Source organism: Carettochelys insculpta, chromosome 3 (genome assembly GCF_033958435.1).
Source record: "Carettochelys insculpta isolate YL-2023 chromosome 3, ASM3395843v1, whole genome shotgun sequence".
Classification (NCBI taxonomy): domain Eukaryota; kingdom Metazoa; phylum Chordata; order Testudines; family Carettochelyidae; genus Carettochelys; species Carettochelys insculpta.
Genome location: NC_134139.1, coordinates 85,439 through 113,382, shown reverse-complemented (window position 1 = coordinate 113,382; position 27,944 = coordinate 85,439). Strand labels below are relative to the sequence as shown.

General features: G+C 45.3%; 1 protein-coding gene across 3 annotated transcripts in view; it reads left to right on the top strand.

Moving 5' to 3' along the window:
* THUMPD2 (THUMP domain 2 tRNA and snRNA guanosine methyltransferase) overlaps positions 1 to 27,944 on the top strand; it is an 87,282-nt gene that overhangs the window by 4,634 nt on the left and 54,704 nt on the right. The window contains exons 2-3 of one of the 3 annotated variants that reach the window (XM_074989174.1): positions 8,873 to 9,005; positions 20,237 to 20,628. The exons of 1 other annotated variant lie outside the window; for it this stretch is intronic. In XM_074989174.1, coding sequence (XP_074845275.1) covers positions 8,873 to 9,005; positions 20,237 to 20,628 — 525 coding nt within the window. The remainder of the gene's footprint in view (positions 1 to 8,872; positions 9,006 to 20,236; positions 20,629 to 27,944) is intronic. One more of the 3 variants, XM_074989175.1, reaches the window with a different exon arrangement.

Sequence of the window (27,944 nt, the reverse complement as noted above, 5' to 3'; positions counted from 1 at the left end):
GATGTGGTCTCCTCACCTCAAAAAAGATATATTGGCATTAGAAAAGGTTCAGAAAAGGGCGACTAAGATGATTAGGGGCTTGGAACGGGTCCCATATGGGGAGAGGCTAGAGAGACTGGGACTTTTCAGTTTGGAAAAGAGACGATTGAGGGGCGATATGATAGAGGTATATAAAATCATGAATGGTGTGGAGAAAGTGAATATAGAAAAATTATTTACCTTTTCCCATAATACAAGAACTAGGGAACACCAAATGAAATTGATGGGTAGTAGGTTCAAAACTAATAAAAGGAAATTTTTCTTCACACAGCGCACAGTCAACCTGTGGAACTCCTTGCTGGAGGAGGCTGTGAAGGCCAGGACTCTATTAGGGTTTAAAAAAGAGCTTGATAAATTTTTGCAGGTTAGGTCCATAAATGGCTATTAGCCAGGGATAAAGTATGGTGCCCTAGCCTTCAGCATAAGGGCAGGAGATGGGTGGCAGGAGATAAATCACTTGATCATTGTCTTCTGTTCTCCTTCTCTGGGGCACCTGGCATTGGCCACCGTCGGCAGATGGGATGCTGAGCTGGATGGACCTTTGGTCTGACCCGGTATGGCCATTCTTATGTTCTTAGTCTTAGAAACCCCCGCATCCTTCAACAGCCCCAGCCTTAGACACTCCTCTTCCTCCCCCCACAGCCTCTTCACAGGGGCTGCTAGGCTGGGTCACTCCCCCAGCCATCCTGCTCCCAGCAATTAACTCATCTGTTAAGGTTTCAGCACATAGGCATGAGGTAATTGCTGTCCCTAGTGATAGAGAGAGCTACTGGAAATGGCAGCTATCTCTATTGGTAGATATCTGCCTGAGGCAGCAGTGTTAAGAAACTGCAAGTGGCTTCTTTAACAGCCACATGCATCTGGGAACTGCCCAGCTGGTGACCTTTAACAAATCTAATGAGACCCATAGGTTGGGAATTCCCGCTTTACATACTGTGATAGACCCAGGCTTGCAGCCAGCTACAGTGCCCTGTGAGAGGGGAGCTGTATAGGCAGCTGGGTGTGTCCTTTCATGTTTCCCAAGGACTAAGGCTCAGGAATGAGCAGCCTGCAACTCCAGGGTAGGCCAACACCTGGGGCTAATTAAACAGCTGTGGCCAATCAGGCCCTTGAAAAAGGCATCCCCCAGGAAGAGTGGAGGAAGGAGACAGAGGATGGACTGAGAGACCAGACTCCCAAGGAGAACTGCAGCTATCAGAGGAAGGTAGTGCGGTTGTGTTACAAGGAGGTCTGGCAGAAGCAGCCCAGGGAGGCAGTCTGTGGCACTAGGAGGGCCCAGAGATGGAACCTTCTCCTGCAGGAGCTGCCTAGGGTCCCTAGTTTGGAACCCGGGATGTGTCAGAGGGGACCAGGTTCCCTCCAGACCACCCCACACATCAGGCCAGTCCTAGAGGGTCAGTGGCTAAGGAGCGAGCCTCTGCCCCCCAAAAAAGTGGTTTTTGGACTAGCCAGTGATGAGAACTGCCCAGTGATGCTGTGAACCAAGCCTTTGCGAGCACAGGAAACAGGGTGAGGGACACAGCGGGCCTCTGAGGCTGCCACGTAGTGCAGGGACCCACAAGGACAAGCCTTGGGTTGTGTCACAATACATACACTACATCCTATTTCTGGTTCAAACTATTCAAATACATCAGAAAAGTACCTAACCTTAACTGTAACCGTCCAATTACAAGGACTTGGAACAAATTGGACACTTTTACTTGTATTTTAATGAGAATTTAGTGTTGCTCTTATGAGTTTTCACCTACATGCAGAAATTTGGGAACTAGTTGTGCTCATATAGTGAGGGATGAGTGTACATTAGAAGCAGGAAGCCTGCTAAACAACCAGTGAGGTCCCTAGATGATCGAGATGCAAAAGAGCAATCAAGGATGATAAAGCCATTGAGGAGAGACTAAATGATTTCTTTGCTTCATTCTTCACGACTGAGGATGTTAGGGAGATTCCCAAACCTGCACCGTCCTTTGTGGGTAATGAATCTGAGGAACTGTCCCAGATTTAAGTGTCATTAGAGGTTTTAGAACAAATAGAAAAACTTAACAGTAACAAATCGCTGGGACTGGATGGCATTCATCCAAGGGTTCTGAAATAACTCAAATGTGAAATTTTGGAATTAACAACTGTGATTTGTAACCTATCCTTTAAATCAGCTTCTGTACCCAAGGACTGAAAGACAGCCAACATAATGCCGTTAAAAAGGGCTCTAGAAGCGACCCTGGCAATTACAGACTGGTAAGTGTATTGTTGGTACCAGTCAAATTAGTCGAAATCATAGTAAAGAATAAAATTGTCAGACATGTAGAAGAACATGATTTGTTGGGCAAAAGTCAACATGGTTTCTGTAAAGGGAAATCATGTCTTAATAATCTATTAGAATTCTTTGAAGGGATTAACAAACATGCAGATAAGGGGGATCCAGTAGATATAGTATACTTAGATCTTCAGAAAGCGTTTGACAAAGTCCCTCACCAAAGGCTCTAGTGTAAAATAGGTTGTCATGGGATAAGATGGAAGATCCTTTCATGTATTGAGAACTGGTTAAAAGACAGGAAACAAAGGGTAGGAATAAATGGTCAATTTTCTGAATGGAGAAGGGTCATGAGTGGTGTTCCCCAAGAGTCGGTTCTAGGACCAATCTTGTTCAACTTATTCATAAAGGATCTAGAGAAAGGGGTAAATAGTGAGGTGGTAAAGTTTGTAGAGGATACTAAACTGTTCAAAATAGTCAAGACAAAAGCAGGCTGTGAAGAACTTCAAAAAGATCTAACCAAATTGAGTGATTGGGCAACAAAATGGCAAATGAAATGTAATGTGGATAAATGTAAAGTAATGCACGTTGGAAAAGATAACCCCAAGTATATGTTCAGTATGAGGAGCGTTAATTTAGCTACAACTAATCAGGAAAGAGATCTTGGGGTTATCATGGATAGTTCTCTGAAAACATCCACACAGTGTGCAGTGGCAGTCAAACAAGCAAAATGGATATTAGGAAATATTCTTTGTCTTATTTTCTATCCCTTTTTTAATATTTTACTGCCCCTTTATAAAACTATGGTATGCCCAAATCTTGAATACTGCATGCAGATGTGGTCTCCTCACCTCAGAAAAGATATTTTGGGATTAGAAAATGTTCAGAAAAGGGCAACTAAAATTATTAGGGTTTCGGAACGGGTCCCATGTGAGGAGAGGTTAAAGAGACTGGGACTTTTCAATTTAGAAAAGAGGAGACTGAGAGGGGGATATGATAAAGGTATATAAAATAATAAGCAGTGTGGAGAGGGTGAATAAAGACAAGTTATTTAGTTGTTCCCATAATATAAGAACTAGAGGATGCCAAATGAAATTAATAGGTAGCAGGCTTAAAACTAATAAAAGCAAGTGTTTTCACACAGTGCACAATCAGCCTGTGGAACTCCTTGTCACAGAAGGTTATGAAGGCTAGGACTTTAAGAGAGTTTAAAGAAGAGCTAGGTAAATTCATGGAGGTTAGTTCCATAAAAGGTTATTAGCCAGGGGGTAGGAAGGGTGTCCCTGGCCTCTGTTTGTCAGAGGCTGGAGATGGATGGTAGGGGGCAAGTCGCTTGATCATTGTCTTTAGTCCACGTCCTCTGGGGCACCTGGCACAGGCCACTGCTGGCAGGTGGGATACTGGGCTAGATGGACCTTTTATCTGACCCAGTAATGACTGTTCTTACGTTCTTATTAGATGACTGGTGAGTAGGTGAGACTTCTGAGGGGGAAACAGGCCCTATAGCCTTCAGAGTATTTCAGTTTTACTTGGGAAAGTTGAAGATAATGTGGTGAGACTGAGGTATCTTGTTCACATCTCTTTAAGGAGAACAGAGCAGCAGTCCTGTAGCACCTTTAATAGTAACAATTTTATTTATTAGGTAATGAGCTTTCACGGGGGCAAAAAACCCACTTCTCTGTTTCTTGATGTGCTCTGGTCACAAAGGGAAAAAAATCTTTTTGTTATAGCACCTGGACAAGCCTTGCCCTTCCTTTCCATTGTCTTGTGGCAGGAGGGATAGCTCAGTGATTTGAGTGTTGGCCTGCTAAACCCAGGGTTGTGAGCTCAATCCTTGAATGGGGCCATGTAGGTATCTGGGGCAAAGAGATTAAAAAAAAAATCTGTCGGGGGTGGTGATAGGGGACTAGAGTTGATGACCTTTCTCAGGGTCTCTTCCAGTTCTATGAGATAGGTATATCTCCATTTATTATAGCTTCCTTTCTTTCTGCATTTCTGTACTTGTGTGATTTGAGAGAGCTGTTACGTAGCACAGGTTACAAGAGGACCACCTAATACAACTGTAAAGTAAATTATGACTATGGTAGGTGCTCAGTGGCATTTCAAGTCATATTAGCTAACCCAAGTAGCCTAATTTGATTTAAAAACCCTTGCAATTCCTACGTCTTCATTCCTCGCTGATTGTTGTAAAGTGTGTTCAGTGTGTTTTTTGATGGCGGCGGGGAACGGGACTGTACCTACACTTATTGGTCCTCATAGGTTATGTCTGCACTAGGCAAAGTAAGTTAACCACACTTACACAATTCTAGCTATGGCAGTTCCGCAGCTAAAATCAAGGTGCCTCGATTTACGGGAGGGTTGTGTTCCCACACTCCCTCGCGTAACTGGAATGTTGTATAAGTTGAGGATGGGGGGTTTTTTCCCCTGGTGGAACGAATGTGTTATGCTTTAAACAAAGCGCACGAGATCTTTTATAGGGGAAAAGGCAATACGTCGCATTTATTGAGAATGACAGTAGCATATGCTTTTCAGACACACACACACACCATGCACGCAGTCCCGCCAAACAATGTTATAGTTACCAATCCAGAGCCTGGATCAATCTAGTGGACAGCTAGACTGATCACAGAGAGGGAGCAGGGCCTTGTCAGTCAGGATCCGATGCTCTCCTGGAGTTGGTGGGAAGATGAACCCAGAGTTCCATGGCAAAGCACGCTGCTTTTATAATCCTTTCCTCCATTGAGGTTTGCTGTGTCAGTCTGACTGGTGTGTTATCTTTCTAATACCAGTCATTCTCAAAACATCTCAGAAAGGGTCATCCTGTAATCAGTTGTCTTTAGGGGTGCCTGCTCCATGCTTTAGAGGCATCAGTCTGCCAATCCAATCACTTCTTGACTGGGGATATGCACTGATGGTCCTTCTCTGACGTCATGAAGTCTGTCTTCACCCACGCTTTGCCCCTCCTTCTTAGCCATCTGGCTTCACACCTTTATCTCAACACAGACATACCACTGTCACATGTAAACAATTCTTACAAGGACTCTCAGAGAAAAGCAAAGCAAAGGTGTTGTAAATTAAACAATTAGGCTTCAGCCATCAACATCATCCTGTAATCTCATTAACATAGACACAATATCAAACTGTTTCTTACTTACTAAATTCACTAAACTCTAAAACAGGAGGCATGTATTCAATTAAAGAACTTAATCAATAAAATCCAATAAATGTTACATGTTACCTTACATTGCTACTTTGTTAAGCTTAAAATTCAAAGTTTAAAAGAGAATGAAACTTCCAACTCCAACAAATGTTCTGCAGTTGGGGAAGCAGCAGCAGCAGCAGCAGCACTTGGATCTCCTTTTGAAAGATAGCTCAATCCTTGAGGAGGCAATTTAGGGATTGGGGCAAATAGAAGTCAGGGATGGTGCTTGGTCCTGCCAAAAGGGTAGGGGATTGGACTAGATGACCTCCAAAGGTCCCTTTCAGTCCTAGGATATGTGTATCTCCATTATATTTTAAGGGGGGAGGGATAGCTCAGTGGTTTGGGCATTGGCCTGCTGAACCCAGGGTTGTGAGCTCAATCCTTGAGGAGGCCATTTAGGATTAGGGCAAATAGATGTCAGGGATGGTACTGGGTCATGCCAAGAGGGCAGGGGACTGGACTAGATGACCTGAAGAGGTCCCTTCCAGTTCTAGGAGATGTCTTTCCAATCATGTAATGTAATAAGCCCTGGGGTGGGGGACAGCTGGTGCACGTTAAGGGCTGTGGGAGGGGAACAGGGGGTTAAGCCTGGGATGGGCTAGGGCTGCAGGGGGGTGGGGGTGGAGTTGAGCTGGAGCCACATTTGGGGGGGTGGCTGTTGAACTGGAGCAGTGGGGGTTAAGCTAGACCACTCACGGGGTGGTGAGCTGGAGCTGTGTTTGAGTCATGAGCCAGGCCATGGGGGGAGGGGTTTGAACTGGGGCAGGGGGGATTGAGTTGGAGCTGTGCTCTGGTGGTGAGCTGGGCAGGGAGGGGGTTGAGCTGGAGCTGCACATGAGGGGTGGTGAGCCAGAGCTGGGTGCAGGACTGGCAGATGAGCCAGAGCTGCAGGTGGGTGGTGAGTGGAGCTTGCAGTGGGGGAGTATTGAGCCAGGGCCAGCAGGATTTTGAGTTGCACTTAACTCACATTAATGCGAGTTGAGCACAACTCAAAATCATACATTTCAAGGATGTACTGTATTTGCACTTGGCCCATCGACCACCTTTCCTGCTTACATCTTGCAAGGAGTACAGGGGTTGACTGTGACCCCAAGAGGTCAATTCTGCGCATACATACTAGACGTTGAAAATCAAACCCCAGAAGATGAACCCTTAGTGGGTCAGTCTTCATGGGTAGTGTAGACGTAACCTCAGTCTTCAGAAAAATCTTCCTCTTAGTCTTCATTTGACAGCTTGGCTATGTCTACATGAGCTCCAAACTTCGAAATGGCCACGCAAATGGCCATTTTGAAGTTTACTAATGAAGTGCTGAAATGCATATTCAGCGCTTCATTAGCATGCGGGCGGCTGCGGCACTTCGAAATTGACGCGCCTCGCCGCCGCGCGTCTCGTCCCCACGGGGCTCCTTTTCGAAAGGACCCCGCCTACTTCGAAGTACCCTTATTCCCATCAGCTCATGGGAATAAGGGGACTTCGAAGTAGGCAGAGTCGTTTCGAAAAGGAGCCCCGTGGGGACGAGATGCGCGGCGGCGAGGCGCGTCAATTTCGAAGTGCTGCGGCCGCCCGCATGCTAATGAAGCGCTGAATATGCATTTCAGCGCTTCATTAGTAAACTTCAAAATGGCCATTTACGTGGCCATTTTGAAGTTTGGGGCTCGTGTAGACACGGCCCTTGGTGTTAGAGATCAGAGATTAAAATTTCTTATCTATTTCAAGCTCTAATTTATTATCACTTTAACTGTAGTAAACTCTTTCATATCTGGCAGCCCCGGGACTAGGAGGTTGCTGGATATTCAGATATTCAGGATAATAGAGAGGAATACCTAGGAATGCATTTGTTGTATTTATTTGTATTTACTTTTACTATACTGTACTTATGCAAAATTTAACTAAGATTTACTTATGGTTAAAATGCTGGTTATTTGAGAGTTCCAGATAATAGAATGCCAGATATGAAAGAGGTTACTTTATTGGGCATTACGTTAAATTTACCTAAAGCCCACTACTTTCCCGAATAAGCAAAACAGAAAACCCTCGAAATACCTTAAATTTCATGTAATTTGGGGATGGATTTTTTTCCCCTGGCGGAGCACACGTTCTGCAGGCTGGGAAGCAGCAGCAACACCTGGGGCTTCTTTTGAAAGGTAAGTCGTGGAGTTGGGGAGGGTTAAGCCTGGCAGTGGGTTGGGGCCATGGGAATTAAGCCTGGGGTGGGTAAGGGATGTGGGGGGAGTGGAGCTGAGCTGGAGCTGGTGGCGGGGGGAGGGGCGCGTGGTTGGACAGAGGTGCAGGTGGTGAGCTGGGCCACGGTGGGGGTTTCAACTGGGGCTGTGCATGGGTGGCGTTGTACCGGGGTGGTGGTGGGGGGTTGAGCTGCAGCTGTGTGTGGAAGGGTTTGAACCAGGGTGGGAGGTGAGGGTTGAGTTACAGCTGCACACTGGGGAGGTGAGCTGGCACCCTGCTCCAGTGGTGAGTTGGTGGGGTGGTTTGACCTGGGGCTGGGAGGTTGAGATGCAGCCACAAGGGGTGGTGGTGAGCCAGGCTGCAGGGGTGTTGAACTTGGATGGTGGGGGTTGAACCATGTTCGCACGTGAGAGTGGTGAGCTGTAGCCTTGCTTGGGCAGTGAGCCGATGGCGGGTTTGAAATGGGGCTGGGGAATTTGAGCCGAAGCTGTGCGTGGGGGGGTGGGCCGAGGCTGTTGTGGGGGTGGTTATTCTGGGGCTGGGTGGGGCCGGGGGTTTGAACCAGGGAAGGTGGGGTTGAACTGGCCATGTGGGGCTGGCAGGGTTGAGCCAGGGCTGTGGGGAGTGAGATTATGAGCTGCACTTAACTCATGTTAATGTGAATTACATGCAACTCTAAATTGTGTATTTTGAGGGTTTACTGTATTCATAATTAGCCTAATCTGTTTTCTTGGAGATATCAAAATAAAGCAGCCATGATAGCTCCAAAGATGCATACCATAATAATATCTTGTGTTTACAGTGCAAATGTTTATCCCCAAATATCTTAGACATTACATCCAAGGTGGTGGGAACTGCAGAAACCCCTCAAGTGAGGGCAGCACTCAACTGGTAAACAGCATGCTGAAGAAAGGAAAAATGTGCAGTGGTAAAATCACCAGTGCTTATGAAGTGCTTCCTGGGTTTTAGTGTTCTCTGGTATTTAACAGATTGAATTGTTAAGGTCAGAGCTGAAAATTCAATCTACTAAACTATATTGATATAGTGATGCTCTGCCTTGTACACTCCTGCTTTCTGTGGTCACAGGTAGATGAAGTCAAAGGTGCGAGACCACTTACTGTGTGGGTCTGAAGCTGTGTGTAAGTTTCTTTTGGTGATCTTAAACCAACTCTTGGGACTTTTTTTTTTCTTTTTGTTAGGTGGAGTATGTTTCAGGGAAAGTCTTCTTTACCACTAGTTCTGAGTTGAGTAGATTGAAGAGGCTGAAGTCTGGAGAGCGATTATTTTTGCTGCTGAAAAAACATACTCCAATTTCCCTTTCTACAAATAAAGGTGGACTGTTTGTTACATTTTCTCTTCTTTCTACACACAAAATGTTATGAACTCTTACGTGCAACTTGAAACCTTATTTGGAAAATAATTCTGTTTTGTTCTAAAATGGTGTCTCAATATTGGTTAATTAAAACGTATCTTTTTTTTGGTGAAAGGACATTCAAATACCAGTCTAGTCTGGAAGATGGTTGTTATGATGAACAAAAAAATTACAACAAATAAGGACTTGTCTACACTATCACCTTCCTTCGAAGGAAGCCACAGCACTTCATTAAGCAAGTTGCCCTAGCACTGTGAAGTACTGGCGGGTGGACTGCGGCTAGATGCATGCTGGTACTTCAAAGTTTAAAACTTTGAAGTTGCCGCAGGGGAGAATTTGCTTAATGAAGTGCTGTGTATGCACTGCAGCACTTCATTAGTAAACTCCCAACACTCTAATTACCATCCTTCCTTTGAAGGAAGCAATAGTGTAGACAAACCCATAACTGAAGTAAGTCTTTTGTGAGTGGGGTCCTTAGCAATGAATAGGCTTAACATCGTTTAAGACTTTTTTTCTCTTGAGGACTCCCTTTTTTCATCTTAAGAACATAAGAACATAAGAATGGCCATACTGGGTCAGACCAAAGGTCCATCAAGCCCAGCATCCCATCTGCCGACGGTGGCCAATGCCAGGTGCCCCAGAGAAGGAGAACAGAAGACAAGTGATTTATCTCCTGCCATCCATCTCCTGCCCTTGTTATGAAGGCTAGGGCACCATACTTTATCCCTATCTAATAGCCATTTATGGACCTGACCTGCAAAAATTTATCAAGCTCTTTTTTAAACCCTAATAGAGTCCTGGCCTTCACAGCCTCCTCGGGCAAGGAGTTCCACAGGTTGACTGTGCGCTGTGTGAAGAAAAATTTCCTTTTATTAGTTTTGAACCTACTACCCATCAATTTCATTTGGTGTCCCCTAGTTCTTGTATTATGGGAAAAGGTAAATAATTTTTCTATATTCACTTTCTCCACACCATTCATGATTTTATATACCTCTATCATATCGCCCCTCAATCGCCTCTTTTCCAAACTGAAAAGTCCCAGTCTCTCTAGCCTCTCCCCATATGGGACCCTTTCCAAGCCCCTAATCATCTTAGTCGCCCTTTTCTGAACCTTTTCTAATGCCAATATATCTTTTTTGAGGTGAGGAGACCACATCTGCACGCAGTACTCGAGATGTGGGCGTACCATAGTTTTATATAGGGGAAGTATGATATCTTTTGTCTTATTATCGATCCCTTTTTTAATAATTCCTAACATCCTATTTGCCTTACTAACTGCCGCTGCACACTGCGTGGATGTCTTCAGAGAACTATCCACTATAACTCCAAGATCCCTTTCCTGATCTGTCGTAGCTAAATTTGACCCCATCATGTAGTACGTGTAATTTGGGTTATTTTTTCCAACATGCATTACCTTACACTTACCCACATTAAATTTCATTTGCCATTTTGCTGCCCAATCACTCAGTTTGCTGAGATCTTTTTGTAGTTCTTCACAATCCCTTTTGCTTTTGACTGTCCTGAACAACTTGGTGTCATCTGCAAACTTTGCCACCTCACTGCTTACCTCATTTTCTAGATCATTGATGAACAAGTTGAACAGGATCGGTCCCAGGACTGAGCCCTGGGGAACACCACTAGTTACCCCCCTCCATTGTGAAAATTTACCATTTATTCCAACCCTTTGTTTTCTGTCTTTTAACCAATTCCCGATCCATGAAAGGACCTTTCCTCCTATCCCATGACCACCTAATTTACATAAAAGCCTTTGGTGTGGGACCGTGTCAAAGGCTTTCTGGAAATCTAGGTATATTATGTCCACTGGGTGCCCCTTGTCCGCATGTTTATTAACCCCTTCAAAGAATTATAATAGATTAGACAGACACGACTTCCCTCTGCAGAAACCATGCTGACTTTTGCCCAACAATTCGTGCTCTTCTATGTGCCTTGCAATTTTACTCTTTACTAGTGTTTCTACTAATTTACCTGGTACTGATGTTAAACTTATCGGTCTATAATTGCCAGGATCTCCTCTAGAGCCTTTTTTAAATATTGGTGTTATATTGGCCGTCTTCCAGTCATTTGGTACCAAAGTGGATTTAAAGGATAGGTTACAAACCACTGTTAATAACTCCGCAATTTCACATTTGAGTTCTTTCAGAACCCTTGGGTGAATGCCATCTGGTCCTGGAGACTTGTTACTATTCAGCTTATCAATTAATTCCAAAACCTCCTCTAATGTCACTTCAATCTGAGTGAGTTCCTCAGATTTGTCGCCTAAAAAGGCTGGCTCAGATTTAGGAACCTCTGTAACATCTTCAGCCGTGAAGACTGAAGCAAAGAAATCATTTAATCGCTCCGCAATGGCACTGTCTTCCTTAATCGCTCCTTTTATATCTTTATCATCCAAGGGCCCCACTGCTTTTTTAGCAGGCTTCCTGCTTCTAATGTATTTAAAAAACATTTTACTATTGTTTTCTGAATTTTTGGCTAGCTGTTCCTCAAACTCTTTTTTGGCTTTTCTTACTACATTATGACAGTTAATTTGGGAGTGTTTATGTTCCTTTCTATTTTCCTCACTAGGATTTGACTTCCACTTTTTAAAAGCTGCCCTTTTCTCTCTCACTGCCTTTTTAACATGGCTGTTTAGCCATGGTGGTTCTTTGTTAGGTCTCTTACTGTGTTTTTTTATTTGGGGTATACATTTAAGTTGGGCCTCTAGTATGGTGTCTTTAAACAGTTTCCATGCAGCTTCCAGGGATTTTAGTTTACTTACTCTACCTTTTAGTTTCTGTTTAACTAGCTTCCTCATTTTAGTGTAATTCCCCTTTTTGAAATTAAATGCCAGAGTGTTTGACCGCTGCGGTGTTCTTCCCAACACAGGAATATTAAAAGTTATTATATTGTGGTCACTATTTCCAAGCGGTCCAGTAACAGTTACCTCTTGGACCAGATCCTGCGTTCCAGTCAAGACTAGATCGAGAATCGACTCTCCCCTTGTGGGTTCCTGTACTAGCTGCTCCAAGAAGCAGTCATTTAAGGCATCAAGAAATTTAATCTCTGATCAAGAAATTTAATCTCTGATAATCTTGTAATATTTTTAAAAATTTGTCTATTGGACTGATATTTTTCAAGTCATCCATCCACTCAAAGAATATTTGGAAAGATTGTGCAAGAACAGTTCATTTGCTTTAATAGGGAGAATGGGGTGAAAACACATTTTTATAAAAATGTACCTCTTTTTAATACTTCTGACAGTTTTGTGATTCAGAATAGTCTTTCTCAAATGTTCCTGACAGTGGTCAAGTGGAAAATTATTTTGATTTGTCAGAGTTATAAGTGGTTTTAAAAATAAGACTTGTTTTAAATAAAACAACTGTTTCATTCTAAATACTAATATTATGCTGGCACAAATATTTATGTAACTTCAATGTAAAACAATTTAAAGTAGGGGGTTGGAATTCACCAGAGCTCTGAAAAAGCCTTGTCTGGTTCCATGGTATCTATTGGACATGCTCAACAACCATGCCCATTTTACATACATACACTACTGTAAGTGTTTAGTTGCATGGCTTCTGAGGTGTGTGTGTTCCTGCCACCCTGGACCCCTGCCTCATTTGGTTCTCAGGGTATACAGGGAACAGCTGATGAATGAGAGATACATACTGAAATAGATTCTTTTGGATCTGCCAGATTTTGTTTTCCTATATCATAATGCAAATCTTGACCATTATGTATAAAGAGTGAGAGTAGTCCTATTCTTGAGGGCTGAGCTGCTTTAGATATAGCTGTAAAGAGATGTAATAGACCATTACACATCTTTCCTTTGGCTCTCTATTACATTGAGATGGATTATTTGTGGTATAAAGTTTAAATGTTGTAAGTGTCTGAGTCAGAAGATTAGATTTGAATGAAAGTAGTGGTGATATAATTTAAGGAGCTAGAAAAATATTCTCAAACTTTTCATGAATGATCAAATTTATCCCTGAATCTGAAGTTGGAAAAAAGTAAATAGAAGCAACTAATACTTTCATCTGTGTACTGAGGAAAACTGAAGATCGTAATACTTCTCCTAATTTTATTCCTCAGAGTTCAGTTTCTCAACATTTTACTCTAGTGAAATACTCTTGACTGCTCGTGTACTTAATCACACATTTCTATATTTACAATTAGGTTCTTTCATTCTTACCTAATTGCCTGGTTTTGTGGACTAACTACTGTTTTCTTTCACCTGTGGAAAGTCTAGTGTTGCCATGGTTTACATAAGGTTATTATATGGCTTTCCTGTTGAAATTTAGTTAATAGTTCTGTTGCTAATACGCATGTTACATTTTCATTCCTGCATCTGTAGATCTGCAGGTTCTTCTTCGAGTGTCCCCGTGGGTGCTCCACATTAGGTGTCAGGCTCGCCCGGCGCCGCAGATCGGATCTTCCAAGCAGTTTCTGCCGGACCGCGCATGCACGGGTGCGTGCCGCTCCCTTGCGCGCTCCTGGCCACGTGCACGATCTGGTCCCCGCCAGTTCCTCTTAACCGCCGACGGCTGCGGACGGAATCCGACTAGGCTACGGCCAAGTTAGCGTATTCAATGATTTTAATTGTTTTTCTTTAAAGTTTTCAAGTTCTTAGTCTATTGTTCAGTTAGCCAGGTTTTTTTTTTTTTTTTTTTTTTTTTGAAAAATTACAAGAAACAACAAGCGGGACGGCATTCAGTCCAGTCCTAGTAACAAGCGGAGCACCGGAGGCCAGGAGCCTAGGGCCATTAGCCCTCCTCCTGCGGCAGGCTATCAGAAAGGGGGAAAACAGCACAGAGAAGGTGCTAAGTACCCCATTAACAACTAAAAGACTCACCAACAATGTCCTCTTCAGGATTCAAGAAATATGAGTCTTGCCGAGAGGCAATGCCAGCGTCTGATGGGCACAGTCACTGCATAAGGTGCCTTGGGGAGTCCCATGTCATGCAGAAATGCTCCTTCTGTGCAAAATTAACAGCCAGAGCAAGGAAGGACAGGGAGATGCGGCTTAAAATGCTGCTCTTCGACAAGGCCCTCCAGCCAGACGTGCCGGAGTGGCCGCAGCAGGAGGGACCCTCTGGGGCCCATAAAAGGAAAGCTGCCTCCCTCACCCCATCAGCGCAAAAACGGAGGAAAGTCTCCCCAACCCGATCCCTGCCGGCAGCAACAGCGAGCGGGACGGGAGGAGCGCACAGCCCCCAGCGGCAGCAACAGCTGATCGGCGGCGGCACGGAGAGCCACGTGGAGGCGGCTCAGCCTCCGATAATCAAACAGCCACCCTGCACCGCAGGCAGGGCGGCGGCTAAACAAGCGGCGGTACTGGCGGCACTGCAGGCAGCGGCACCGACCCCCGGGGAACCGGCGGTGCAGAGCGCGCAGGCACGCGGCCTGCAGGCACTGGAGGACACCACCCGTGCGGCACCGCCCATAAGCGTGCCGAGCGCGGCGTGGACGGGGCTGAGATCCCCTGCATGTCAGGGGGCGGAGCTACTTCCTCAAGGGAGGGGGAAGGCTGCACACAAAACAAGGCACCGCAACCCTTCTCCAGACAGGGCTGCAGAGTTGCTTTCTCTCAGCCCTCCGCTCATGCTTCAGACTCCAACTAGAAGGCAGAGGTCCCCCCTAGCGTACCCGGAGCCCCCGTCTCCATTTTTACAACCAGCCTCGCCCTGGCTGGGAGCACCTTCACCCTTCCTGGGGTTTGAGCCACTGGAGTACTATCACAAATCGCTCTCTCCAGTGTCCCAGGTCTCTTGACGATCTCGCTCCCCCAGACGCAGAGGGTATGCACCAAGGGAGTGGTCCAGGTCACCTTCCCAAGAACAGTGCCCATGCTGCCATGGTCGCCCCTATCATGCGGGGCATAGACACCACCGGCAGTCTACCAGGGAAAGATCCCTACAGACGGTCCCGTATCCCCGAGGGCAATCGTGAACGGGGACAGAGACTCAAGTATCTCAGGGGGAACTAGTTATGGAACCCGAGAGTTTCCCTCGCAAGCTTCCAGCGAGCGGATATACCATCACCAACAGGAACTGGAAGGGTCCAGAGCGGCATATCCTAGTGGTTCCTCGCTCTCCTCCCCGAACGAGGCTACGGCCCCGGGGGACGTCCATCCTCCGGACGATCTCAAACAGTTTCAAGAGCTGTTTAAGAGGGTGGCCTTCACGCAAGGCATCCAGACAGCAGAGGTGCAAGAGAAACACCATAAGCTCCTCAAAAATCTGAGACCTCCGGCCTCCTCCAAAATAGCAATACCGCTTGACAAAGCAATCTTGGAGTCCGCCACTATGATATGGCAGACCCCCGCGACTATTCCGCCTGTCCACAAGAGAGCGGATAAGAAATACTTCGTGCCGGCGAAGGGCATGGAGTTCTTGTTCAGCCACCCACAACCAAATTCCTTGGTGGTAGAGTCGTCGCAACAAAGATCAGACATCTCAATTCAAGACGGGGGAACAGACAAAGATGCCAAGAAGCTAGAGCTGTTCGGCAGAAAGGTCTACTCCTCCTCCGCTCTACTGTTGCGAATGGCAAATTATGCAGCGCACTTAGCCAACCATAATTTCGACAACTACACTAGGTTAACCTCCCTCATGGACTCGCTTCCAGAGGACAAGAAACCGGTGCTCAAGGCCATCGTGCAAGAAGGCTACACGGCCTCGAGGACTGGAGTTCAGATCACCTTGGATGTTGCGGACACAGCAGCATGCTCCACAGCTACGGCAGTGGTGATGCGAAGGGAGTCCTGGCTCCAGACTTCGGGTATACCGAGGGATCTGCAGGCAAAGATGGTCGATCTTCCCTTCGACTTGCAGAAGCTGTTTGCTGAATCAACTGACTCGGTCCTTCATTCCAGTAAAGACTCAAGAGCCACACTTAGGACCCTGGGGATTTACGCCCTTCCGTACAGAAGGAAGAAGTACTACCCTCAGCAAAGACGGTACCAGTACCAGCAACAGTGTCCCCAGTACCACAGGGGTTACGAGCAAGGGCGACATCAACAGCACCAGCAGTACAGAACTCCCAGGCGACGTTCCCAACAGAGCCGTGCGTCCTCGGGGCAGGGCCAAAGGCCACAAGTTTGACACACAGATCCAGGGCTGCGCCATCACTACCATCGCACAAGGTCATCCGAAGCTGTTATTCCACCATCGCCTCCGACCATCCTACGACCAGTGGCAAAGGAGATCACCACAGACAAATGGGTGCTGGAGATCATAGCCACGGGGTACGCCATCCCCTTCCAGTCGCTCCCACTGCCACGACCTCCACTCAGGCCCCACCTCCAGGAGGCCTCCCACGTAGAGAGGCTCAAGCAGGAGGTAGATCATCTCATGCTCATAGGGGCAGTGGAAAGAGTGCCAGAGCAACTGCAAGGAAGAGGGTTCTACTTGTTGTACTTTCTCACAGAGAAAAAGACAGGAGGCTGGAGGCCCATCTTAGATCTTCGAGGCCTCAACCGGTACCCGCGCAAGCAACGCTTTCGGATGATCACAATCACCTCCGTCCTTACGGCACTGGACGATGGAGATTGGTTCGCAGTCCTCGACTTACTAGACGCGTGTTTTCACATAACTATACATCCGGCTCACCGACGATTCCTCCGGTTCATGGTAGGCAAAGAACATTTTCAATACAAGGTCCTACCGTTTGGCTTCTCCTCGGCGCCAAGAGTCTTCACCAAGACCTTGGCAGTGGTGTCAGCCTACCTGCACAGACGGGGGGTATTTATATTCCCGTATCTGGACAACTGCCTACTCAAAGGGGCCTCGAAGGAGGAGGTACTACGCATGATACGCATCACAGCAGGCACGTTCTCTTCGCTCGGCCTGGTTATCAATGTGGCAAAATCAAAGATAGACCCCACACAGGACATAGAGTTCATAGGGGCACGCATAAATTCTATTACAGCTAGAGTGTATCTACCAGAGACTCGATTTCGGGCCATCGGCTCCCTCGTGCAAGTCATCACCGTCAGCCCTACAGTGCTGGTTCTGACGTGCTTACAGCTGCTGGGCCACATGGCAGCAGCGACGTTCGTAGTACAGAACGCCAGGTTACACATGCTCAGCATGCAGCACTGGCTGGCGAGCGTATACAAACCGGCAGCACACACCGTTCACAGGGTGGTGTTGCCCACAACAGAGGTGCGCAAATCCCTGCAATGGTGGGTAAACCCCAAGAACTTGCTAACAGGGGTACCCTTCCACCAACCACAAATATCGGTTTTTCTTACGACAGATGCCTCCCTCATAGGGTGGGGAGCACACATGGGCGAAGAGGTGACACAAGGGCTGTGGTCCTCCACGGAGCAGTCATTGCACATAAATATACTGGAGCTCAGAGCAGTGTTCAACGCCTGCAGACACTTTCGAGACCATATACAAGGCAAAGTAGTCGGGATCAGTACAGACAATACCTCCACCATGTTTTATATAAATCGGCAAGGAGGAGCTCGGTCCCGTGCCTTAAGCAGTCCGGTTGTGGAACTGGTGCATCACCAACAATATAACATTGAAAGCCTCATACTTACCAGGCGCTCACAATGTGAAGGCAGACCAGCTGAGCAGGCGTTTCGCACTCACGCACGAGTGGCAGATCCGTCCCGATCTGCTACGACCGATTTTTCACGCATGGGGCGTTCCCCAGATAGACCTGTTTGCCACTCAACACAACAAGAAATGCCCACGATTCTGCTCCAGGGCAGGACTGGGACGGGGGTCCCTGGGGGATGCATTCGCGATCTTCTGGAGGGGCCCCCTGCTTTACGCTTTTCCTCCCACAGTGCTGATCCACAAAGTGTTGCAGAAAGCCAGGCGGGACGGAGCCCGAATGATCCTGATAGTCCCAACGTGGGATCTACAGCAATGGTTCCCCCTACTCCTGCGCATGTCGGACCGTCCACCGATGCCCCTTCCGGTGGCGCCGGATCTGCTCACGCAAGCCCAGGGGTCCATAGTGCATCTGCACCCCCAAGGCCTGCGACTACAAGCGTGGTTAATCCATGGCTCAGCTCCCTAGAGAGCACATGTACGGAGGAAGTGCAACAAGTCCTAGAAAGTAGCAGGAGGACTTCCACCAGGAAGACCTACAAGCAGAAATGGACTCGCTTCACGGCATGGTGTTCTACCAAACAGCTAGCCCCCCCTTTCGGTGCCTATACCTGTAATATTAGAGTATTTACTGGACCTCAAGAGAGGAGGACTCTCACTATCCTTGTGAAAGGTCCACCTTGCCGCCATTTCGGCGTTCAGACATGAAGAGGAAGGGCACACGGTGTTCGCCCATCCCATGGTTACCAGGTTCCTCAAAGGGCTGGTAAACCTATACCCCCCTCGGAAGCCACTTCCACCTTCGTGGAACTTGGACCTGGTGCTTTAATGCGCTAACGGGACCACCATTCGAGCCTTTGGCCATGGTTTCCCTCCGCCTCCTTACGATAAAGATGACCTTTCTTCTCGCAATCACGTCAGCTCGCAGGGTGAGCGAGCTTGCGGCAGTTATGGCAACGCCACCCTGCACTGTTTTTTCCAAGGAGGCAGTAACCATATGGCTGCATCCAGCCTTTGTTCCTAAAGTTTCTTCTGAGTTTCATATTAACAAACCTATTGTTTTACCCTCGTTTTATCCAAAGCCTCATAAGTCTAACAAAGATGTGTGCCTACACCTCCTGGATGTGAGGAGGGCGGAGCCTTCTATATAGACAGGACCAAGTCCTTCCGGAAAATGGATAGACTCCTAGTCTCTCTTGCTCCCAAATCGAAAGGAGAAGGTCTCTCTTCGCAGAGAATCTCGAAGCACATCGTATCCTGTATAAAAATGTGCTACGAACTCAAAGACTCCTTTACTGGCCACGCCCAGGGCTCATTCCACTAGGGCGGTGGCGGCATCAACAGCCTTTTTCAAGGGAATTGCGCTAAAAGACATTTGCAGAGCGGCGACCTGGTCATCCTATGACACCTTCGCCAAGCACTACGCCCTTCACAGGGTATTCCAAGAGGATACCCAGCTCTCGACAGTGGCCCTCTCGGGGACAAGCTGTACATGATCCGATTACCCACCTCCTATCTTGGGTTACTGCTGGGTAGTCACCTAATGTGGAGCACCCACGGGGACACTCGAAGAAGGAGGAAAGGTTACTCGCCGTAGTAACGGTGGTTCTTCGAGATGTGTCCCCGTGGGTGCTCCACTACCCGCCCATCCTCCCCGCTTTGGATCTCTGTTTAGTGTTTTGCAGGAGCATCCGAGGCAGTTGGTCAAGGAAGTGGTGGGGACCGGATCGCGCACGTGGCCAGGAGCGCGCAAGGGAGCGGTGCACACCGGCGCATGCGCGGTCCGGCGGAAACTGCTTGGAAGATCTGATCTGCGTCGCCGGGCGAGCCCGACACCTAATGTGGAGCACCCACGGGGACACATCTCGAAGAACCACCGTTACTACGGTGAGTAACCTTTCTTTCTGCAATGTTGCCAGGAATAAAATGTAACATAAACAAAATAAAGTTAATGGATACCAAATTTGTCCGAATCTGTACAGGGAAAGAGATTTGACTTTCGCCGCTTTTCAGAGTGGATCAGCATTTTTTGAATGCCTTATAAAGCTGAGTAAGCATTTTCCTTATTTTACCATAGGGGCAGCTAAGTGACAAAAATATTAAGTTGATTTATCCAAAGGCATAAAACTAGTAATTGGCTGAATAAGGATTGAGCGGGTAGGTCATTTTAGCACACTAGGATTGTTTGGCTCATCACCCTGAAGATCTCTAAGTGTCTGAGCAGCAGAAGGAGCTATGGGCAAGGCCAGAACAAACGAAGGTGTGATTGTTAACATTATCCATAACTAAATCAGTTCAGAATTGCCTTATTTAGATTCAATCACTGATGAGTTGGGAGTTAACAAACTCACAAAGTTAAGGAGCTAATAATTCTCTCCTTATACCTTTTTAAAAATGGCTTTTGTGTGACGTTTTGCTGCAGAAAGTTTGGGCAGAAACTATGATGTCCTGCTTATTATGCTGTTTTTTGTCATATGTAACATTAATAGCCCTGAGCAAAAATAAAATTCTTAATTCATGCAAATGAATAGTTAACTCTTTGTAAGGCTCTTATGTTGATTCGATAAGAATACATTGTGCTTAAAATATTAACACAGAATAAACTAAGCTCTGATCTCTTTCAGGAAAAATATTTAGTGAAATTCAAAAACTTGTAATGGAGGACCCCAGATATTGGCTGGATATTATTTCCATTTGGAAGCATCTTCAAGGAAATAAAGTCAAACAAGGAGACATCTCCAAAGAAAATCCAAACTCCTTAAAAAGAAAATCAGAAGAAGAGAGAAGTAGAGAACAAATGAAGGCAGTTTCCGATGAATGCCAGGTGGAAGAGCAAAAGAAAAGTCTGGTATTAGAAACAAACAACGACGTGGACTGGTTCACTGAAAGCAAACCTTTTCTCGAAGAGGTACCTGAAAAGAGACTAGAGAAATCATCTGAAAGCAATAACCACAGCTTCAGTTTCAGAGTTTCTTGTCGCTGCAGTGGAGCAATTGCAAAAATATTTACTTCACAGGTATGACCGATTTTAAAATTCCTTAAGGATGTGATGAACTGTAGATTTTGTAAGTCTGCTGGCATACATTGTAACTGTCACAATTGACAATTACATATATTAGGCTAGTAAACAGGTCAGTAATAGTTTCTAAAGCCATGACTATTCATGATTAGTGTTAACCTTAAAAAGAAACACATGTATTATAGTCTATTTCAGGGCATTTTTAGGGCAAAATAACTTTTTAATGGAATAATTTCTGTTGACAATGCACTGTACTTAAGAAACGATACATTTGTGCACGAGGAATACAAAAAAGCAACACATCTGTGACTCAGGTTCCGTTTATTTTACTTGAAGGGCAGAGGTTTGGTCGTATTGCAGTTGAGCAAGTGGGAGTTGATGACTTCACTCTTGAGAAGAAGAAAACAGGCTTATAAAGCCAGCCTATGAATGACGTTGCTTCTGGAACTGCATTTTCAGAATGGGTGGAGAATACTCAACCACTGTATGATCTGGTAACTGGAATTAAGTGAAGGGATAATATTGAATAACTGTGCTATGAAGCCACTGGTAGCTCCACGCCAGTCCCAAGCCTGGATGAAGGAGGAGGGTTGGTCAGATGTGTGTTGATGCGTTGACCATCAAACAACAATACGAATGAAATTTGATGCCAGTACAAGGTCCACGATACCAATCGAGCAATCGGGGTTCGGTTGATAAGTTGGCTACCAAAAGAAAATTACACCTAACACATGTGCTATCCATTGGAACATGGAACTTCCGAACACTGTGGGCAACTGGAAAATTAGAGCTGCTTCGTAAGGAGATGGAGAGATACCAATGTGATATACTTGGAGTGGCAGAGATGCGTTGGACGGGATCAGGAGAGAGATGCGGTTGCGAAGTCATTTGGTCAGGAAACGAAACGAAGCATGAAGCAGGAGTTGGATTCCTTCTTAGCAAAACAGCTAGAAAAGCATTGTTAGGATACAAACCGGTGAGTGCAAGAATGATGGTTATGCGATTCAAAGCAAAACCGTTCAACATCTCATTCATTCAGGTGTATGCACCAACGTTGGACAGATATTGGGTTATTCTATAAAGACTTGACAAAGACGGTGGAGGAGATACCGAAGAAAGATGTGTTGATCATCAGAGCAGATTGGAATGTGAAGGTTGGAACAGATAATGAAGGTTGGGAGAGAGTCATGGGAAGGTTTGGATATGGAGAAAGAAATGAATGAGGTGAGAAACTGTTAGTTTGCTACAGAGCACGAGATGGTGATTTGCAACATGAGATTCCAACAAAAGGACTGTAGGAAGTGGACATGGCGGTCGAATGACGGGAAGTCCAAGAACATGATAGATGTGATTTTGACAAGAAGAAGATGGATAACATCAGTACAGCAGTGCCAAACTTTCCAAGGAGTGGATATAGACTCAAATGATAGTCAAGTGATCACAAACATCAAGATAAAACTCAAAAGAAAATGTAAGACAGGGTTTACGAAAAGAAGAGATGTGGCGAGGCTATGTGAGGAAGAAACAGGGAATGCATACAGAACAACACTCAAAGAGAAGATTAAGAATATCACCACAGAGAAAGACCTAGATAAGAGAGTTGCAGGGATAGCCATTGCTATAGAAGAGGCAATTGAGCAGACTGTTCCAGAAGAAGAAAAGATCAATAAGAAGTGGATTACCCAGGAGACCCTGAAGTTGGCTCAAGAGAAAAGAGCATTGAAGATCAGAAGAGATGTTTCTGAGATGGCAGAACAGCAATATAGAATGAAATGAAATGAGGTAAGGAAAGCAGCCAGAAAGGGTAAGGAGAAATGGTCAGAGGAGCAATGTGAAGATTATTGAGAGGTATTACGGGGAATGTAAGACCAGGGAGGTGTATAAAACAATTAGGAACATTAATAGGAAATGGCGACCGAAGCAGATGGTGATCAAAGATGAGAACAAAGAAGTGCTCATAAACAGAGAGAAGATACTGCACCGATCTATACAAAACACAGTTGGACCAGAGTGTCTCAGGCTACATCTACACTAGCCCCAAACTTCGAAATGGCCATGCAAATGGCCATTTCGAAGTTTACTAATGAAGCACTGAAATGCATATTCAGTGCTTCATTAGCATGCGGGCGGCTGCGGCACTTTGAAATTGACGCGGCTCGCCGCCGCGTGGCTCATCCCCACAGGGCTCCTTTTCGAAAGGACCCCGCCTACTTCGAAGTCCCCTAATTCCCATCAGCTCATGGGAATAAGGGGACTTCGAAGTATGCGGGTCCTTTCAAAAAGGAGCCCTGTCGGAACGAGCCGCACGGCGGCGAGGCACGTCAATTTCAAAGTGCCATAGCCGCCCGCATGCTAATGAAGCGCTGAATATGCATTTCAGTGCTTCATTAGTGAACTTCAAAATGGCCATTTGCGTGGCCATTTCGAAGTTTGGGGCTAGTGTAGACACGGCCTCAGAGAGACTGATTTGAAGAATTGAAAGAGAGATCTCCCCCCCCCCCCGAGCATCGAGAGCGAGATCGATATTTCGAAGGAGGAAATAGAAAAAGCAGTGAAATGGCTAAAGAACAACAAGAGCCCTGGAAACGATGAGATCCCGGGAGAGCTGATGTAATACAGCAGAGAGAGCATGATTCAGGAAATACGCTGAATATGTAATATAGCATGGAAAGAAGGGAAGGCGCTTAGGGAAAGGACAAGATCTGTGCTAGTGACAGTACCCAAGAAAGGAAGTACATTGGAGTGCAAGAACTACAGAATGATTGCCTTAATGAGTCATCTAGGTAAAGTGCTGATGATGATACTGACTGAGAGATTAAGATCACAGATAGAGGAACATATAGCAGACAAGCAAGCGGGGTTCAGAAAAGACAGAAGTACCATATTGCAGATATTGGCACTAAGACTGATTGCAGAGAAAGCTCGATGAAAGAACAAAAACGTATACACTTGCTTCATCGTTTATTTTCCCCAAAAGGCATTTGACAGTATAGATCAGAAAGTGACTTGGGCAGTGTTGGAGTCATATGGAGTGGATAGGAGACTGAAAGGGTTGTTGAAAGATATCAATGATGATGCAGAAGCAGTGGTGAGAACATGCGGGTAGTTGGGAGGTTGCTTTAAAAGAAGTAGAGGTACAAGGCCAGGAGATCCAGTATTGCCAAGTATCTTCATTGCACATCTGGAGAGAGCGATGGAGAAGATCAAGGAAGAGGTAGAAGGGATATTTGTGCACAGGGAAGAATTAACAACTTGAGGTTCACGGGTGATATAGTTATCATTGAGGAAGATGAGGAGAAGCTAGCGAAAACGGTGCAGGTGTTAAACGAAGAAGTGAGGTGTTACGGACTGATTATGAACATCGATAAAACAAAAACAATGGTATTTGGAGATAAGGAAATTGGAAGGAAGATCAGTGTCGATGGTATTGAACTAGAAAATGTAGAGAAGTTCACATACGTGGGGAGCAACATAACGTATGATCTAGACTGTAAGAAGGAAATAGGGACTAGAATAGCGAAAGCAAGAGCGAGTTGGAAGGTGTTTGGATAAGATCTGGAAAAGCAAAGCAGTTAGCTTAAGAACAAAGCTGGGTGTCTTAAACTTGTGTATTTGGCAGCATGTTGTACGGAAGTGAGACGTGGGTGATAATGAAAGATTCAAAAAGAAGAATATTGGTGTTTGAAAGGAGTTCTTATAGAAAGATTCCGAGGAATTGTATAGCAAGATACAGCCAAAAGAGAACCTGCTGCAGAAGGTTATGAAATGGAAGCTACAACTATTTGGGCATACATGCAGAATGAACGATGAACGAAAAATCAAGACCCTAGTATGCGGCATAATGGAAGGTTCGAATAGGAGAGGCAGACCTCACAGACAATACTATGTAGTAGATTGGTGTGGAGCTAGTCTACAGAAACTAAGCCACTCTGCACTGGATAGGGAAAGATGGAAGGAAATAGTGAGAGAGGCATCAGACACCAACGGACACTGAGCCCACGGTTATTGATGATGATGATGATATTGAATGTCATGAGCAGGTTCTTCCATAGCTAACTGATTGCTCTCAGCTAGGGAAGAAGCTCTCAGCTTTCTGCTGGGATTCAGGAACAGTAAATTAATCAGGGGAACATTTTACTGAGTTTGTGTTGTGGTTTGTGTTGACATTTTTTTTTAATCAAGATGAATTTTTTCATATTCTAAATGATACTCTAGGAATTATTTTAAGGTACTTCTGTGGCCTGTTATACAGGATGTCAGATTAGGTGATCACAACAGTTCCTTCTGGCATTGGACTCTGAATCTGAATCTGAGTCCTAGTCAGTCATAAAAACTTAACTTTAACTAGAAAGTGGCTTTTAAAATACAGCTGGGTTTATGTTCGCTGAAAAGTAGTTCTCAGCAGGAGAACTTCTAAAGAACTGTGAACCAAAGACAATGATTTTCTTTTAAAGATCTATGGTACAAAGATTATAAAAATGACTCCACTGTTATGTGCATGTATACTTCTTGCAGGTTTAATACCTACAAAATATATTCAGGAAATATGAGAGGTCCTTTCACTTGTGTTTACCATATAGATATTGGGAAGAAACTAGTCAGTGTTTTGACATTTATAGGTAAATTAATGAAGCTAATAGTTCATAGTTCTAAAAATAATTACAACAGATTTTTACTAGGTAGTTCTTTTCTAACCCTGGAAAAGGGATGTTAAAGGGTAACCAGTAATCCTCATTCTAAATGGATGAGGCTTACTGGTTACAGTTAACCAGTACTGTCTGAGCAGCCTCCTGCCCTGCAGGCCTGCTGTTGGTGGGGTGCTTGGACCAGGCTGGAGTAGCCTCATCCATGGTGGCTCCCCCTGACGGGGATTGCTCTGGCCTAGCTGGAGCACACCTGCCCCATGGCACATCTGAGGCCTCTGGATGGGGGGTGCTCCTGGGCAAGATTGCTGCATGGGAGTACCCTCTTCCCAGTGGCAGTGCTGTAGGCAAGGATGCTCCAGCCAGGTGAGAGGAGCTCCTCTCCATGGAAGGGGGGCGCTGCAGCCCACCTGGGCTGGAGAGCCCTCCCCAGCACTCCTCTCGCCACCAGTTTAATCAGTTAACCAGCTAAATGTAGCATTTAACTGATTAACCAATTAAATGGGATTTCTCTATCCTTGAATCAGAAACACATCCACTTTGTTCATTAACAAGTGCTACTTTTTGTTCCTGTTAGCACTATACAACCAGCACAGCAGAAAGAGTGGGATTTTATTTCTTCTTTTAACTGACTGTAGTTTGTACAATTATTGATTTGCAGCTCTGCGAACACTGAAGGTAATAGTGGGTTGCATAGCAACTCTCTAGTGGATGGACTTGTCTCACGGAAGTGGAATTTGTAGGAGATTTTTTTGGGAAAAATTCTGCCCCCAATGCCACCTTTATAGCTCTGTGTCAGAGCAGATTATCTTGTAAGCTACTGCAGAAAGCAAACTGACAGTTAAGTGCATATTACTCCTAATACTTAACTAATTAAAGACTTTCATAGAATACTAGGACTGGAAGGGACCTCAAGAGGCCATCGAGTCCAGCCCCCTGCCCCAATAGCAGGACCAAGTACTGTCTAAACCATCCCTGATAGACATCTATCTAACCTGTTCTTAAATATCTCCAGTGATGGAGATTCTGCAACCTCCCTTGGCAATTTATTCCACAGTTTGAGCACCCTGACAGGTAGGAACTTTTTCCTAATGTCCAACCTAAACCTCCCTTGCTGCAGTTTAAGCCCGTTGCCTCTTGTTCTATCCTCAGAGGCTGAGAAGAACAGTTTTCTCCCTCCTCCTCATGACACCCTTTTAGATACCTGACAATCACTATCATGTCCCCCCTCAATCTTCTCTTTTCCAAACTAAACAAACCCAGTTCTGTCAGCCTCTCTTCATAGGTCACATTCTCTAGACCTTTAATCATTCTTGTCGCTCTTTTCTGGACCCTCTAATTTCTCCACATCTTTCTTGAACTGCGGTGCCCAGAACTGGACACAATACTCCAGCTGAGGCCTAACCAGAGCAGAGTAGAGCGGAAGAATGACTTCTCGTGTCTTGTTCACAACACACCTGTTAATGTATCTCAGAATCATGTTTGCTTTTTTTGCAAGTTGACTCATATTTAGCTTGTGGTCCACTATAACCTCTAGATCGCTTTCTGCTGTAGTCATTCCTAGACAGTCTCTCCCCATTCTGTATGTGTGAAACTGATTGTTCCTTCCCAAGTGGAACACTTTGCACTTGTCCTTATTAAACTTCATCCTGTTTACCTCAGACCATTTCTCCAATTTATCCAGATCATTTTGAATTATGACCCTATCCTCCAAAGCAGTTGCAACCCCTCCCAGCTTGGTATCATCTGCAAACTTAGTAAGCATACTTTCTATGCCAATATCTAAATTGTTGATGAAGATATTGAACAGAACTGGTCCTAACACAGACCCCTGTGGAACCCCACTTGTTATGCTTTTCCAGCAGGATTGAGAACCATTAATAACTACTCTGAGTATGGTTATCCAGCCAGTTATGTACCCACCTTATAGTAGCCTCATCTAAATTGTATTTGCCTAGTTTTTTTTATAAGAACATCATGTGAGACCGTATCAAATGCTTTACTAAAGTCTAGGTACCACATCTACTGCTTCTCCCCTATCCACAAGGTTGTTACCTTATCAAAGAAAGCTATCAGATTAGTTTGACATGATTTGTTCTTTACAAATCCATGCTGGCTGTTCCTATCACCTTACCACCTTCCAAGTGCTTGCAGATGATTTCTTTAATTACTTGCTCCATTATCTTTTCTGGCACAGAAGTTAAGCTGACTGGCCTGTAGTTTCCTGGGTTATTCTTATTCCCCTTTTTATAGATGGGCACTATATTTGCCCTTTTCCAGGCTTTTGGAATCTCTCCTGTCTCCCATGATTTTCCAAAGATGATAGCTAAAGGCTCAGATATCTCCTGTATCAGCTCATTGAGTATTCTAGGATGCATTTCATCAGGCCCTTGTGACTTGCAGACATCTAATTTTTATAGGTGATTTTTAACTTGTTCTTTTTTTATTTCAACTTCTAGCCCTACCCCTTTCCCACTAGCATTCACTATGGTGGGAATTCCTTCATCAGACTTCTCAGTGAAGACCAAAACAAAGAAGTCATTAAGCATCTCTGCCATTTCCAAGTTCCCTGTTACTGTTTTTCCCTCCTCTCTGAGCAATAACTTTACCCTGTCCCTGGTCTTACTCTTGTTTCTAATATATTTATAGAAAGCCTTCTTGTTTCCCTTT